The 15,934-nt window shown below is 40.0% G+C and overlaps 2 protein-coding genes across 5 annotated transcripts in view; both read right to left on the bottom strand.

Annotated features, from left to right (window-relative positions):
- LOC102223655 (synaptotagmin-7-like) overlaps positions 1 to 4,430 on the bottom strand; it is a 35,999-nt gene extending 31,569 nt beyond the window's left edge. For 3 of the 4 annotated variants that reach the window (XR_001351223.2, XM_014471747.2, XM_023348342.1), the window contains exon 1: positions 1,625 to 4,318. Coding sequence is in view for 3 of the 4 variants with exons in the window: in XM_014471747.2 (XP_014327233.2) it covers positions 1,625 to 2,760 (1,136 nt within the window). In the remaining variant the exon portion in view is untranslated. The other variant, XM_023348343.1, reaches the window with a different exon arrangement.
- Positions 4,431 to 5,947: 1,517 nt separating this feature from the next.
- Positions 5,948 to 15,934, bottom strand: part of LOC111611517 (synaptotagmin-7-like) — a 64,818-nt gene continuing 54,831 nt past the window's right edge. Inside the window, exons 3-4 of the mRNA XM_023348344.1 lie at positions 10,767 to 10,846; positions 5,948 to 9,611 (exon numbers count right to left, since the gene is read on the bottom strand). Of these exons, the coding sequence (XP_023204112.1) occupies positions 9,473 to 9,611; positions 10,767 to 10,846 (219 nt within the window). The 3' untranslated portion in view covers positions 5,948 to 9,472. The remainder of the gene's footprint in view (positions 9,612 to 10,766; positions 10,847 to 15,934) is intronic.

Raw genomic sequence — 15,934 nt, 5'->3', positions numbered from 1 at the left:
TTACATTTCTCTGAGTGTCAGAGCAATATGAAAAAATAATGTCTTAATACAACTTCAATCTGGTTATATATCATTATAATGCTCTTTTGATCCACCTGTCAGGTTAGAGTGAAGTGACTTACAGCAAAACCAAGTTAATGCGAGAAAAACTAACAGCAGATAGAGTTTGAATGGTTTCTTAGGAACATGTTTTGACAGCTACATTACAATAGCACAGCTAAACACTAAAAAGTGCTTAAGACTATAAAAAGAGAAGATACCTGCCTAAACACTTCACATCAAGCTGATATAAGGTAAATTATTCTGGTAAATTGTTGGGAGTATGGTGCTGACACATGTCTGCGCATATCAGAGTCAGAATGCTGGACTGGCACAGAAATTACAAAGTCTAACTGAATACTGTCAGAAATTCAACATTTCAAATAACTCTTTATCACAAGCAGGTATGAGTAAGAATAATACACACAACTGAAAAGCAAAGGTTACCAAAATAATGGTTTCTATCCTTCAAAATCCCAAGGTTTCAGTTCAATTAAAAAGGCTAAGGCTTAAAAATGTAACAAAATAAACATTGTCCTCACAACTCTCCATGAATACTAGCAGTTATCCATAAAAGAATATCAGGTGTTAAGGGCAGGTAGCAAACTAAATATGCAACTTAACAACTTAAATTAGATTATCTAAAACAAAGCAAAGGGAGGAGCACTTTAGAGTTTTCAAATTTAAACTTATTTCTATACTGGAGTGGGAAATAATGGCTAAAGTGTTCTACCCAGCCATGACTGGAAAAAAGGGCATGAACTACATACAGAACAAAAGAAACTGGTAAAAACTGAATTTCAGAAAGAATTGCATTTACCCATTTTCATCTAAGTTTCCAGAATGTAGGAGTTTCACAGCATGACCATAAACCATGATGTTTGGGTGACCGGTGATGTGGTAAGGCTGAATAATAGACCTAAACTTAGCTTATCTGAGCTCCTGCAGAAAGAATCTAAATTATATATATGTAAACAGTTACTGTGAACTTTGATATCACTGCATCATTTTACTGCTTTATTCTTGTAGACCCTTTTACTGTTTTACGTCTGGTTGGTTTATTAGTCCTTATTCTTTCATTGTTACAAGCTCTGTTAGAGTTTGTTGATTAAAGTATTTTAACAGAAGGTTAAAATATTCTGTCAATACAGTACATTTTTATATTTTGGAGATATGTTCATACATCCTAAATCTATCGCTGCAACTGTCGATATTTACTAAAAGTTTCTATAGAAGTAATTACTGAACTGAGCTCCACTGCCATGTTCTCTTACACACATCAGCAAGCTCGCAAAGACAAATATAATTCATTATATTTTGAGTAAAAAGTAATATCCTTCCCTGGATATTTGATGCACACATACAGAAAACACCTGAAGGATGAGAATCTGTAGGCTGTAGATTATGCACTGGTTAGTACTTAAGCATTTAAAGTTATTTTACTGAAAACTATTCAATTCTGAAAAGAAGCACACATTAAAGATATACTTTACATAAATATATAACAATATATACATAGCACAGTCTGACAGACAACAGCTATTATTGTTTATTTATGAGTGAAGGAAGGCTTTTAGAGACTTACAGGAAGGACTTGACATCCAGGCCCCGGTTCTTCATCTGGTCCATCATGTAATCCCAGCTGCCAGGATTGCCACGAGAGCGCCCTCCTGCTCCGCCTCCCCTATAACGTGAGGAGGCTGCTCCCGCTGAGCTGCCCCGAGCACCCCGACCACTGCCTCGTGTACCTGCACCCCCACCCTCACCACTGTTACTGCCGCCATCTCCTCTCCCTGCCCCACCACCTCCCCCAGGCTGTCCAGGTCCTGTGTGCAACTGTCCCAAGCTTTGGGATGTGGTAGGCGGGTGGCTGAGACCCGGGCCCGGTGGGTGGATGAGGGGCTGCTGCAGACTCTGCTGCCGCAGCAGCGTCCGAGGCCGGGAGGGAATGTGCTCCAGGGTGGAGGCATAGGATAAGACTGGATCGCCAAAGCTGGGAGGGCAGAGGAGTAGCGAGGAAAGAGAGCGGGTTGACGGCCAGGGCCGGCAGAGAATTGGTTTGTGAGGTCGTGGGGGGGAGTCCGATGTTGTAGAGGAGTATGAGGAACCACGACAGGAGGAGATGGTTGGGTCAGGGCAGGAGGTGATGAGGAGAGGTGAGGAATCATCCGAGATTAGACAAAGAGGTTGAGGGCATTGGGGAGGAAATGGAGACAAAGTCAGGTTGGCATCCGGGCAGAAGCAGGAAAGTTCATCCAAACAGGAAGTTGAAAGTTGTGTGATTGGAGAGGAGGGAGGAGATGTGGTGGTATTTGAGGTCAAAGTGGAGGAGGGATCGGAGAAGGGAGCGTTGGGAGGCGGAGAAAGGAGGAGGAGGAGAGAAAAAGAGAGCAACATGAGGCAGCAGCTGTAAAAGCAGTAGCAAAAATAGCAGTAAAAGGTGCAGCCTGAGTGATGATCGGCATGCGACATGTGCTGCTCGTGGTGCTGAGTCGAGCAGTGAGTCTGCGTCGGACGCGAGTGCGCCTTGCGTGGATGTGTGGCTTGAGCATGCTGTTTGAATGGAGGTGAGCTTCGCAGCGGCAGCGGTCGGATGTTGACCGTCCGTACAGGCGTGTTGCGGCTCTGAGCGGCACGGCCGCATCGCGGGGTGCGCGTCGAGGTTTTACTGCTTCCGGGCCTCGCCGTTGAGACTTTTGTGGTTCGACGAGAAATCCCCATTTCTTCTACTCGCCTGTCAACATTTCCACCTCTGACAGCCTCTCCTCATTTCTCTCTAAGTATTTTTGGTCTTTTAAACACATGCAGGACCTCTAGAGAGATCCTGACAGCCAACCAACTTCTACAGCAAGACTCCCTCCCTCTGCCAGTCTCCTAATTTCCACTCCTCCCCTTCTTAAATACTGTTTAACTGATTAATTGCCTTGCCTAAAATGACTCAAACCACTAGCCCACAATGCAATTAGAATTTCTTTGTCTGCCTACATATACATCACTCTTGTGTTTTGCAGACTCTACAGTACTTCTCATCCTCTCTTTCTCTAGTTTGTTCTCCTAACTAAATATAACTTCCTCTCTTGGATCGCTGTGTAACCCAGACTACCAGAACTAGGTCATGAGAGAGCTATTCCCATCAGTTCGTGCAGTTTGCATTACCTCATCCAGCACAATTTACATGCAGCTTTTCTTGTGATATTCACCGTACCTAACAGCTACACATAAAAGGATGAAAAAAAGTTCAATGGATGGCTTGTAAAAGTAAACCAGTTAGTAAGAAACAGGTAAACGATGGAGAGCGGGCCGGGCAGAGGAGATGGTGACAGACCAGTGGAGAACGTTGGGCGCAGAGGGTGACGATGGAGGAGAGATGGGAAGAAACAGGGTGCGAGACACAAACACAGGAGACACACAGAAACTCATGGCGGCCTGAAAATAGAATCCAATTACAGACAGGGGCAAAAAGAAAGATGAGAGGAGGAGAAAAGGAGTGAGCGAGGTAGTGATGAGTGTAAATGTGTTGTGGAGGAAGAAATCGCAGGCATGAAGTGTCAACGGAATGTGAAGAAAATCACAGCACCCGCGTTTAACTGCCTCATTTACAGAAGACTGAATATAGCCCCAACATCATGTCAGACGTCACAGATGAGGTATTTGTACAGTCAATGATAGTTTACATTGTAAGTTCAAGTCTTAATTAAAAAGGGAAGTAACAGAATGTGACGATTCAAGTTTGAGAGAAAGAGAGGATTTATGTATTTCTGCTTAACCTTGTTAGCAGCATGTAAGTCCTACTCTCATGAAGATATTACACACACCCAAGCAGTCTCTAAATCTATATAAGAGTGCTTTTGTAACTAGTTACTGTCTCAGGGTTCTGAAAAGGTCGGTATCAGGTTCCCGACTAACCTCAAGTCCCAATTATCTGTTTCAGCATGTTTTACCCTTATTCATCTCCGGTTCACTTGCAGATAGTTTGAGAAAGAGCTGAATTAGCACAAAAGGTTTTCCTATAATCATTGTCTGCACAATGAAGACAAAAAAACATTAATGTACCCAAAATCTAGAATGAAGCAGTCTTCAGGTAGAAAAAGCTTCTCTATCCAATCAATAGCTCCAATTAAAAGTATATTTACTGAGAAAAATGTTACCGTGTTCAAATTATTACATAATAATAACTGTAATAATTGATGCAGCTAAAGGGATAAACCCAAAAGAACTACATCTTTTGCGAGTCACGTGTGCATTTTGCAAATGAAGCGTTGATTTTTATAATCTCTGGTTCTGCACTCACTTGGTAGGTCTTAATCCTCCGGACTGCATGTGGCTTTGGACGGTCTGCCACTTCCCAGCCTTCACTCCCTCTGTCACCATGCTCTTCACGCTGTCGCTGCGATAAGGACCCCCCCCAGCACCCCCATGCCCAGCTGCGGCAGCCCCCTTCTGCCCCCCTGACACTGCCCCACTGAGGGACAAGAGATGATGTAGAGATCCCAAAGTAGACAAAGGGTTCAGAAGAGGGGGATAATGATGGGCAGAGAAGAGAAAGACCAAAGAGAGTGAGAACGACACACAGACACACACAAAAAAACAGATTGAGAAACCACATGGTTAAGGAGGTGAGACCGATTGGTGGACTGTGTGAAGGGGCAGACCCAGGTTTCAAGGTCAAATAGAAAGCAGGTGAATGAAAGTGGTCTGGAGTCCAGCGTGGAAAAGGACAGGGATGGGGAGAGGACGGCTAGGTGAAGCAAGAGGAGGAGGAGAGGGATTTAGAGGTAGCCTGTGAAGGATGAAAAACCAGCAACAAGTTCCTCCTTTGGGCTTAGAGGAGATAGATTTGAGCAGAAAAAGTGTGCAGATTGGCTTTTTAGTTATTCCTTTTTATTAAATTTGAGCTTCTAGGCCTTGAGATGGGCTACTTATTAAATGAAGTACGACGTCATGAGAAATATTTGGTGCTCATAAGCCGCTGAGCACAATTTGTTTTTGTACCTTGATGTGTAAAAGATCCCTTTTGAAATATCTACTTGTCATCTAGGCAGCACTTAAGACACAGTGTCAGTATTCAGAAAGATAAACGCAAAGCAGAAAGTACTGTGCTAATCACACCGGCCTTCAAAAACAGGCACAAGGTACCGGAATTAATCAGCGTCCCCATTAAAGTCAGTTGTCAACTCAAATTTAATCTCAAAACGGGTGCAGTGGTGATCAAAATTAAAAGAACATTAGTGCCCTCTGGTGACATGACTGCATTTCATTAATATGCGTAGCTCCTCCACTCCAGGAGACACAAAACACAAGGCTCCTAAGACTTTGCATTGCACAGTGCATGCTTGTGAGCTAAGGGTATTAAACTTGCACCAGGGTCACCTTTCAAATTTGACTTTCACTACCTGCCACAATCCTGCATATTTATACATTATCGATCACATCTTTAGCTGTGCGATGGTCAGGATGGGATACAAGCCTCATCTGAGCAGAGCACAAGGTGAATGTATATTTACACTTTAACACGGGCAGAAGCAAGTAGGATTATTTTGGGTAACACTTTATTTGACAGGTTATGAATAAGATTGTCATGACACTATCATAAACATAACATGACACCTGTCATGAACATGAGTAAGTCTTCATGAATATTTATGACTGTTGTTATAAAGTGTCATTCGGTAAATCATGACACTTTTAATACAAAGTTGACGTTATTCAAAATATCTTTGTTATGACAACTTGACATTAACCAAGAAATGATGATCTCACATAAATTTGTTATAAAAATATTACTGATTAAACTTTAAAAATGATGTAGCTTCATGTTATTAAAACTAAAGTTTAATCAGTAATACTTCATAAATATTATAGTTTTTTATTTTATTATAAATTTATAAATCTAAAATAAGTTTTTAATTTTATCAAAATGTTTCTTCTGACTGAAAGTTAACATCTTGGAGAAGCCCACAGAATGTAAAGGTGGCTAAAGGTTAGGATGATGACAAAAAGGTCTTCCAGCCTCAAACAGATGGAGCTCATCACCAGAATTAAATCTTTAGTATAGTAGTAAAAACATGCTACATACTAGAATGTATAAGAAATTTTTGTTTGCTCTAATGCCAGAAAACCTTTAACCTTTGACTACTGACAAGTGGAATAAATACAGTTAAACATGTCATTTAAAAAAATAAAATTAACTAATAAGGAATCCAGAGATAACTGGTCACCTTGGTGATTTGCCATTTCATACTTTTACAGTTTGTTTGTGTTTTTCTCACCTTTTTTAAGAAGAAAGTGGCATAATCTATTTTATACTACAGTAGCCACCAGTGACACATCTCATGCCTGATCGGACATTACTCGATCTGAAGTAATTTTCCTCTCACAGTCTACTGTAATAAGACTCAGACAAATAATTTATACCATCTGAAGTTGTTTTGGTTACATCATTGATCATAATTTGCCATATATAATGACAGTCAATAGCCCCAAGCAGGTAACCTGGAAAGTGGTGTGACACACTCTTTACTTTTCTCTCCATTTCAATACACAATAGAAAAATATACTGAGGTTTGAGACTTTCTATCAAATTTGACATCTATAACTCATCCAATTTTCATCTATAACTTTTTAAATGAATGAAAAATAAAATAAAACAGGAATATTAGAATACATGGCTATGAAATAAGTACAAATGGATGTAGGGAGTGACAGAAGGACATTAAGAATCACTGGTACTAACTTACAAAAGGGGCCAATTTAATGGGAGTAAAACGAAGATGTGTGGATACAGCACCAAAATGATGATTTTCTGTGTGTGTGTGTGTGGGAGGGGGGCCAGGGGGGGTGCGTGTGTGTGTTTGTGCAATTTTTATACATTTGACTATAAGTACTAAAAATAAACGCTGGGTTTGCCGATTTTTATTGTCTGCCATTTCAATAAACGTTTAATATAATTGTTATTTTTTACACTGCTCCACTAGAGTAGCCAATAAAAGTGGAAGCCAGTATAAATACCATTTCCTTACCTGAACAGGTTTTATTAAATTATGACTTTAATATTTCAATAGCTATAACCCTTTGCGAAGAGAATGTTATGGCTGTTGAAATGTTTAAAAATTATCATTAAATCCACTAAATCCTTTTTACAGGGCAACTGACTAAATGAGGCCCAGTGTCATTACGACGACGGAAAGCTGCTCGTCTCGAGGGAGTCTCAGAAAGGAAATGATTTCCCAGCTGTCTGTTGGCTTTAGCGACGTATTATTGGTGGGAGTCAAGAGGTCGCCTTCGTCTCTCCCTGTGAGAAACTTATCATTATATAGTCTCACTTTGACTGAATGTCACTATTTTTCAGTCCCACACACCAGTGATTTAGCAGATTATTTCTGTAGTAGAGAAAACGCACCACTTTTCACACATGAAGGCAGGATCTAATGACTCAGATGTTGATAGGAAACAAATGGGAAACTTGAATGCTTTCTTAAATACTGAAATGCAAAGATTTGAGTGCAGCCTTTTTTCCTAGGCAATCTGGTTAAGATGACCAATTATCAGGAGTTTTATCAGATCAATTCCCAGAATCTAAATGACCTCTCAGGGCCCAGAGGTGACCTTGCCGGAGTTTCATTGGAATCAAGTGAGACTTTTATAGCAATAAGGAGAAAGAAAACAGTGTTATATTGTCTCCCAAAGATGGCAGAGAGCAGATGCAGTTCAAGTGATTCAATGTTAGTGCAGCACATACTGTTGATATTACATTGATGGGGGGAGAATTCAAGAGTAAGCCACAAATGGATGTTAAGTACAAGTGAGAACTGTCACCACACTGCAACCTGGTGGTAACGGTCAACCCTCCACAACAGGACCACACAGATATAAGAAACAGGCTGAGGACAGGCAGATTTCAAACATCATCGAAAAAGGTTGGTTAAAAGTGGTTTTGGAGGGGAGGAAAATGAGGGTTGTCCGTCTCCATGGTCACACCATGGGCAGAGAGGGGCGAGGTTATAGGTCAGGAGTTAGTGTGGAGCAGCAGGGCTGTAGAGAGTGAGGGGGCGTCTGTGCATTACTTAAGGGTGATATTATATATAGCCTTGCAAAAGTATTCACACTCCTTTGTCGTTTAATGCTGGCAAACTGAAATGTGTTTTACTTTGATTTTACGGGAAAGACCAACACAAAATAAAACAAAGACGTAAAGTGGCAGAACATTTATTGTAAATCAGAAATATGTTGCATGCATTTGCATTTAAACAGCATTTGTTAAAACCGTGTAGCACGGTGTAGGACATCTAGAAATTGAATTTTATGCTCATTCTTCTTTTCAAACAGCTGAAGCTCAGCCAGATTAGATGAATAGCACCTGCGAACATCTTTTGGAAATCCTTACACACATTCATGAAGGTCTGGACTTTGACTAGTCCATTCAAACACATGAGTATGCTTTAATCTAAACTACTACATTGTAGCTGTGGCTGTATGTTTCAGATCATTGTCCTTCTGAAACGTTATCCTCTAATCCATTTAAGTTGTGAATCTCCTCAGCTCTTCCATAGTTACTATGGGACTCTTGGCTCTTTGACTTGTCTGATCTCATTTACCCCTGAGGTCTTCACAGTAAAAGGACATAAACAAGCATCAGGCTAATTAGATGACAACTGACTGCACTAAAATGTATATGCAGGCATAAGAGTAAAAGGGGTGGGAGGTTCAAATGCTCAACTGCCTTTTCACTCTTTTTTATCTTCCCACAATATTTTAAAACAATTTATCATTTTCTTTCCAATTCACAATTATGCTATACTTTGTGTTGCTTTTTCACAGTTTGTGGATGAAATATGTGTGAAATATGAAGGGGTGTACATACTTTTGCGAGGCGCAATATGAAGAGAAGCAGCAGAAACATGCTGGGGGGCTTTATGACTGTGCTATTTTGTTGATGCACTAATAGTCAAATGCCTTTAACAGGATGCTGTAATGTGCATAAGTGGCATTTGCTGTGCTCAGATTTCCCAACCAGAGCCATCATTAGCAATCATTTGTGCCCTCCAGTGTGCCAACAGTGGTCGGGTTATTATCATCATCATCATCATTGTTGTTGTTGTTGTTGTTGCTACAGTTGATGGAAATGACGTTATATAACAAAAGCAGGTCAACAAATATGCACATTTTTATTGCATTTATAAAATGAGTGTTCCAGTAAATATCCCCGTTATCTGTGAGAAGATTTGGTCTTTACGTATGGAAATTATCAACATCCAATCAGAATTTGGATGAGTTTGCTAATGGTGATGACAGCAAAGCAGGTGAAGGGAATATGTCGGAAGGGGAAGATAGGAAAAGAAAAAGGAAAAGGAGAAAAAGAAAGAGAGCAGTGCTGCCCCTGCCTCATTACAGCCCTGCTCAGAGGGAAAGTCTCTTACCAAACTTGGATCAAGACTCACTTGAGCGTGAGGCGAGGATCTCCATATGGGGCATAGGGAGAAATGTTTAGTACAAACTCCTTGGGCGGATAGGAGCTCCACCTCTGCTGCACTGTGCTGCTGTCATTGTTATTCCAAAAGTCTCTGTCTAGATCACTGCGGCCAAAGAGAGAGACAGGTCAGAGCAACACAACTACGGACAGACCTGGCACCAACCGAGCATTCACATCACAGGCCGTCCCTGGGGCTTGACTGGAGGACGAAGGTTGTTCTTGCATCGACGGAAACACAGCAGGCCCAGATTTAAAGTCTGTTTCTCTACCTGAAGCAGACAAGTCGTCATAGAAGGTGTATTTAAAAATACATTGGCGGTTATTCAGGGTGGCCAACTGCACAGACATATTTGCAAGAAAAAGACTCAAACTAATAAAAGACACATCATAATAATAGAAAAATCTTGAAGCAGAAGTGAAGTCTGCACCCCAACCTTGGTGTTAAGAGAAGTGAGAAAGAAAGCAAGAAACACAGTGCAGAGAAATTACACACATAGTCAGAGAGTGCAGTGAGCAGAATCGCCAATATTGTACAAGTCACACAGCAGCGGTCAGAGTTGTAGCACAGGGACAGAGCAGAAAGGAGGAAGGAGTTGGAAGCTGAAATGACCAACAGAACACACCAACGCTGCTGGAGCCAGTCAGAAAAAGAAAAAGAAAAAAACGTAAGAGATCCAACAAACCAAGTCAGAATGCATTTATAAGCTGAAGCCCATTTCAGTGCTTAAAAACCATCCATACAGAAATAAATAAAACACACACTGAAAGTAGCTGAGGCAAAACCAGGTTAAAGAAGAGAACAAGCAGGTTATTACGTGGAATACAGCAGCACATACAGGAACATAAACCTGACCTATCCAGCTTCATTTATCAAGACGATAAAATGACTTTATCTCAGTTTCATTCCTGTAAGAAATGTGAGATTAATATCACCCCAAAACAATCAGACTTCATGCATTTCACAAGAAGTCTTTTGCCTTGAACCTGCAGCCTCTTGAGCCGTCAAAGGATTTCATCCACAACAAAGATCTTCAAATGTGAAATAATGCAGATTAAATCTAAACTGATTAAATCACTGTCCTGGTATTACACTACTCTCCATAACACTATCCTTGTGGAAATTGTCGCATAACAAAAACAATTAATGCTCATTTTCTGCGTCGTTTGCATGGATGTTCATTGGGGGGACTTAAAGACGAACCAAATCGAGCTCATTATCACCAGACTGTTCCACCCCAACCAGTTACCAGACACTTACTTGATGGCTTTCTTCTCCCCTCGCCCACGTGCAGAGTCTGGAGTGTCGGCTGTTTCCACTCCCGGCTTGTTCCTCTTTCCCTGGAGCCAAACGGAGAAGGGACGGGATGACGAGGAAAACAAAGACACAAAAAGGTTAACCTGAATTTCTCCTTTGAAGCTGTGTTTTTGCTGTGCTAATTTCAAGTGTAAATGCCTCTCCCATTATCTCAGAAACACTGTGCCATCACTCCTCATGATACTCTGATTACACTAATCAAAGTCAAATCAAATCTGCTGTGAAGAGTCATTTCTGACTATGATTATCATTCACACCACCCTGAAATTTACATGCCAATTGCCTCTTTGAGGTAATCCGCCGGGTCCTGGAGAGCGGCATTCCTAAAAGTCCTGCACAAACCTGATTTCAAACAGCTGGACCATGACCTGCAGTAACCATGGAAATAATGGCAATTTAAAGGGCTCAAAAAGTAGGTTCTGCTGTGCGCTTTCTTCTGGAAAAGCTCATTACTTTTAAAGGTGCCTAGCACGTGTCCTGCTGCAGGTAATCTCTACTGACACTTTTATACGAGTGGAACGGGTTGGGAATCAGTCCAAAGCTGCTCTTCCACACAAAAAACCATGAACGTAACACTAAAAGTGATCCTCTGATACACACAAAGAAGAGAGCACGTTCCTCCATCCTATAAGTTCAACTCTTTATGTTGACTAAACGTACGATCCCAGAGCTCAGCTGTTTTACTGGAAGTTAATTGAGCTTACAGCCTTAAACATTTTGGTGTAGCATAAAGCAGCATACTTGTTACCAGGGTCAAATAACTATAGCGCAAAAAAAATAGTTAAAGCCCTAGCCACATTTCCATCTCACCTTGTCACGTCGCATGACATGAGGGGATCAAACGTTTTTACTATTAAAAATCTGGACTATGTAGCCCTCTTTACTCTGACACTCTTGAATAAATCCAATGAAACAAATTGCTTGCATAAATATTTCCACAAGTAGAGTCCATGAGGGAGCAATTTAATCTTAGCGCAAACATGGCTGTTCTCTGAAGGTCCCTGAAAGTTGTTGAAGCACATTAGTTAACATGCAGCAAGGAAGACCAGGGAGCATAAAATATCTGGCATAAAGTGTGGAATATTTTAGAGCAGAGTTAGTTTATAAGAACTAAAGTCTGGACAACTTAAACAAAGCCAAAAAGAGGTTTGTTGACCTTATTGATAAGCAATAAGTTCACTGAAATAAATTACCCTGCAAATGTGCATGATGATCACTGACCTGTAAAGAGAGTAAGGCAATTTATCTATGTATGTTGTTTATAATTTTACATTCTTGTTTCAATTTTTCCAACATTTGTAATATTTATTATCAAATGCTTTTAATTCCCCAAAACGTCTTTTTTTTTCTTGCCAGGCGGCACATTTTGTAGTTTGTGTTTCCGAGAATCAAGCTCACCCAAAAACTGCAACCAAATCCCAGAATTACGTGGATTTTGGTTTTGTTGCAAAGTCAGAGTTTACAAAAGCTCTGCTGAGAAAGAAAGATAAAGGCCACAGTAGCAAACAGGATCATATCTAATACATACATGGACACTAAGCCGCTCAAGTCTTGTGTGTTCAGATATAATCTAAACTGGAAAGGTCAACAAATGAATAAACAATGACAGAATAACCAGTTAAAAAGCTTCAGAACAGAGAGGGCCAGAGAATGACACACTGAATTTTAAATGAATTGCTTATAAAACACACAAAAAAATTGCATGTATCTGTGTGTGTGCTCCCAAAGGAGCGCAAAATGTGTCTGAAAACTACATAAGATATAACTTGCCAGGAGAAGAGGTGGACTTTTCCAAACATTTTGGTCAATCTACAACAATTATTTTGGAGAGCAAAACTGTGCTTTTCTTTGCAGCAAGGACAAACTATCAAACAAAACTCATGTTTCATTCATTGCAATAGTAAAATTTTCTGGAAGGTGGGAGGACCCAGGAGATGAGCAGAGGTCCCGCGCCAAAAAAGATGAGCGGAAGCTGAAAATGGAAATCAAATTGAAAAACAAAAAAGAGGCCTGACCACAAGGAGTGAAAAACAATGACAGGACAGAGCAGCTTGTGAAACAATGGCATGGAAGGTAGCAGGAGAGAGAGACAGGTGCAAATGAGAACTGAGTGAAACAGTGAGTGACAGGCAGTCCCCAGTGGGTTGGGTTTAAAACGAGGAAGAAGTCATCCATTCTGCAGTGAGACACAGTCGTCTCGCAGAGAACACACAGCTTCAAAAAATAAAACCTAAAGAACTTCTGTACAGCGTCGTTCAAGCTCATTCACAAGAATGGATAGCTAAAAGTCATTTTCTTCTCCTTAAACACAGTAAGGCAGCAGAAATCTATGAAGGCTGATATGACAAAGCTGAGCAGTTATTACAAAATAAGACGGAAAACAAAGTAGAAAATCAAGTCAATACCTCCAAATCTAGGTTACAGAAAACCAATAGTAGACGATAAAATTCACCACCTAGCTTTTTGTTTTCAGACTGAAGGCTTCAGTGAGGACTCTGAGTCAGCACTTCATAATAAATTTCACAGCAAAACAATGGGTCAAATAATGAAATAATCCCCAAAACGCTTTCTAGCAATCAAACATATCATGACTTAAATTCTGCTGGGGGTGTTCCAGTTAATTAGTAAGGCTCAGATCATTTAGTCACATTCAGTTCTAACAAATTCCCAGAATAAAGCATTTGTTTTGAAAGAATTAAATAATTAGTTTTAAAAAACAAATTAGTTTAATGAATAAATTAAAATAAATATTTAATCAGGTTCTGAATTGGCTGTTTTAAATTATGTTACAATTTCTTATACCAGTTGTGCTTATTTTATGAATTTAGCATGTTTCTCTGGACAAGTGCTTTGTGCTCAATTCTACAAATAAATTTCAGAAATTAAAAAATAAATAAATAACCAACTTAAATTTAACTGACAAAACTTTCTAACTGTAGTATTTGTCATGACAGAAACAGAGAAGAAAGTTATGTGGTTGTATTACATAATAACACATTTGACAATTATGATTGTAGCTTTAGTTCACCTCTAAAGTACAGTCAATGTTTTTATTAATAATAATAAACTCCATATGTTTATTCTACATATTTTAACAGTTTAATATGAATAAAATAAGCGTCAACCTCTTGATGGACAAAGCATAAATTGATACAGACAAAATCCTTTTCATCGATTACTTGTAAAGATGGAGGTGTCCTAATCCAGCACTGATGTCACATGCAAACATAAAAAAGTAATTATACTGGGTTTTGGTTAATCCATTACTACAGCCAATACTCCATGCATCAAATGAGCGAAAGCAGAAAATAAAAACACATAAAACCAAATTTACACAATAATAGATAAGGGAAAATGTTGCCTGGTCTTTATTTCAGCTGTGACGTTTAGATGTTGGGATCAGAATTTGGTGTAAACAATGGTGTAACAATGATGAAAAGCTATGGCGGATATTTTCTTACCACACTTTGCATCCCTAAGTACCAAATTAGCACAGTTTAAATGAAACAGCCTACCAGACTATTGCTGCTGACCTTAATAACCACAGGAAAGGACAGTAAACTCTGATGGTTACTTCCACCAAGATAACACACCATGTCGTAAACCTCTAACCATCTCAACTGGTTTCCTGAACATGACAATGCGTTCATTGTACTCTGAGGGTCTCCACAGTCACCAGATGTCACATTCCTTCAGGATGTTGTGTAACAGAAGATGTCTATCAAGATATGCAGCTGACAAATTAGCAGCAATAGCCTGATGTTCTAAAGTTAATCAGGACCAAAATCTCTGAGGGATGTTGCCTTTTTTTTATTGATTTTTACGAAAAAGCAATTTCATATTGGCTTAGGGGAAGATATAATGGAGCATTCACCATCAAGAAGTCTTTTGCAAAGATCAATCACTACAAACATTACACAATTTGGCAGCTCTGCTGTTTACTGAAGGTAGCACTGGTGTGGTAGTCTCAAGGCTGGCAATTAAAACAAATTGGTACATAAACACCGGTTTTCTGCCTGTGCTTCAAAGTGTTAGGAAAACTGACATAACATTGATACAGCTTTACGCTACCTGAGACAACAATGTTGTTTGGGTGATGCTGCATAAAGAAGATTTTCCCATTTTTCACACTGCACACACCTTTTTCATGACTCTCAAAACAAAGTGGAAGCAACAGGATGACGCAATAAAGAAGGAACTTTACAACACATTTTCCATATCTTAGGCACTGATGAGGATGTTTTGACTTAATAAAAGGAACAGAAAGTCAGCAAATGCTTTGTTTGGAGGAAGCAGCAAGTTTAGTTACTGCTGAAGAGCTGCAGATGAGTAAGAGGAGATGTGGTCTTGGGCTGCCTGCAGTGATGCTGAGAGTTTTCTGAAAGAGTCCCAACATGAGAAGAGGCAGAGTTAAAAGCATGGCTCTCTTTCTGTCTCGCCCAGCAATGGACTTGCCTTCCAACACCCAGCTGTGTTTGTTTGCCATGAATTAACAGGCAACAAGAATAGACACGCTCACTCGATATTACCAGAAACCCTCCACAAGTAGGAGTCAACTCTTAAAATGGCTGTTAAATGAAGTGATTTATATTTAGGATAAGTCAAAATCCTTTTTATTTACCTGCATTCTGTCGTTGTATTTTACACTTAATGTTGTATTACACCCTCCAGGAACCGTTTCATAGCTACATGACCATCTTCCTTTAAATGTCTTTGATTCGTGATCATCTCATTGATAATTATAATATTTCTCTCTCATACGATAGCAGTTGGCAAAATACTAAAGGGAAACCCTGAGTGAGAGCTGTGAATGTGGTCTTGTTCAATCTTAACCCCACTCACAACTATGTCACGGATCAAACAGCAACAAGGTACACAGGAGCAGGTGGGGGGTTTCTGAATGCCAAGCGGCCACTGCTGCTCAAACAGATGTTAGAGCCGCACCGCTTCTGAAATCTGAAAATCTCTCCCACTACCGACAGCACAGGCCCCTGCTGACACCTATCAGCTCCACCACACAGGAGCCCAATAATCACATTATAAGAGATTATTGTATTAGTATTTGTTGTTTCTTGCTGTTGTCTCCACTGGGATTAAATCAGGCATTAAAC

Source organism: Xiphophorus maculatus, chromosome 2, assembly GCF_002775205.1.
Source record: "Xiphophorus maculatus strain JP 163 A chromosome 2, X_maculatus-5.0-male, whole genome shotgun sequence".
NCBI lineage: Eukaryota > Metazoa > Chordata > Actinopteri > Cyprinodontiformes > Poeciliidae > Xiphophorus > Xiphophorus maculatus.
The sequence above is the reverse complement of the archived record's forward strand: the minus strand, read 5'-3'. Positions and strand labels throughout refer to the sequence as shown.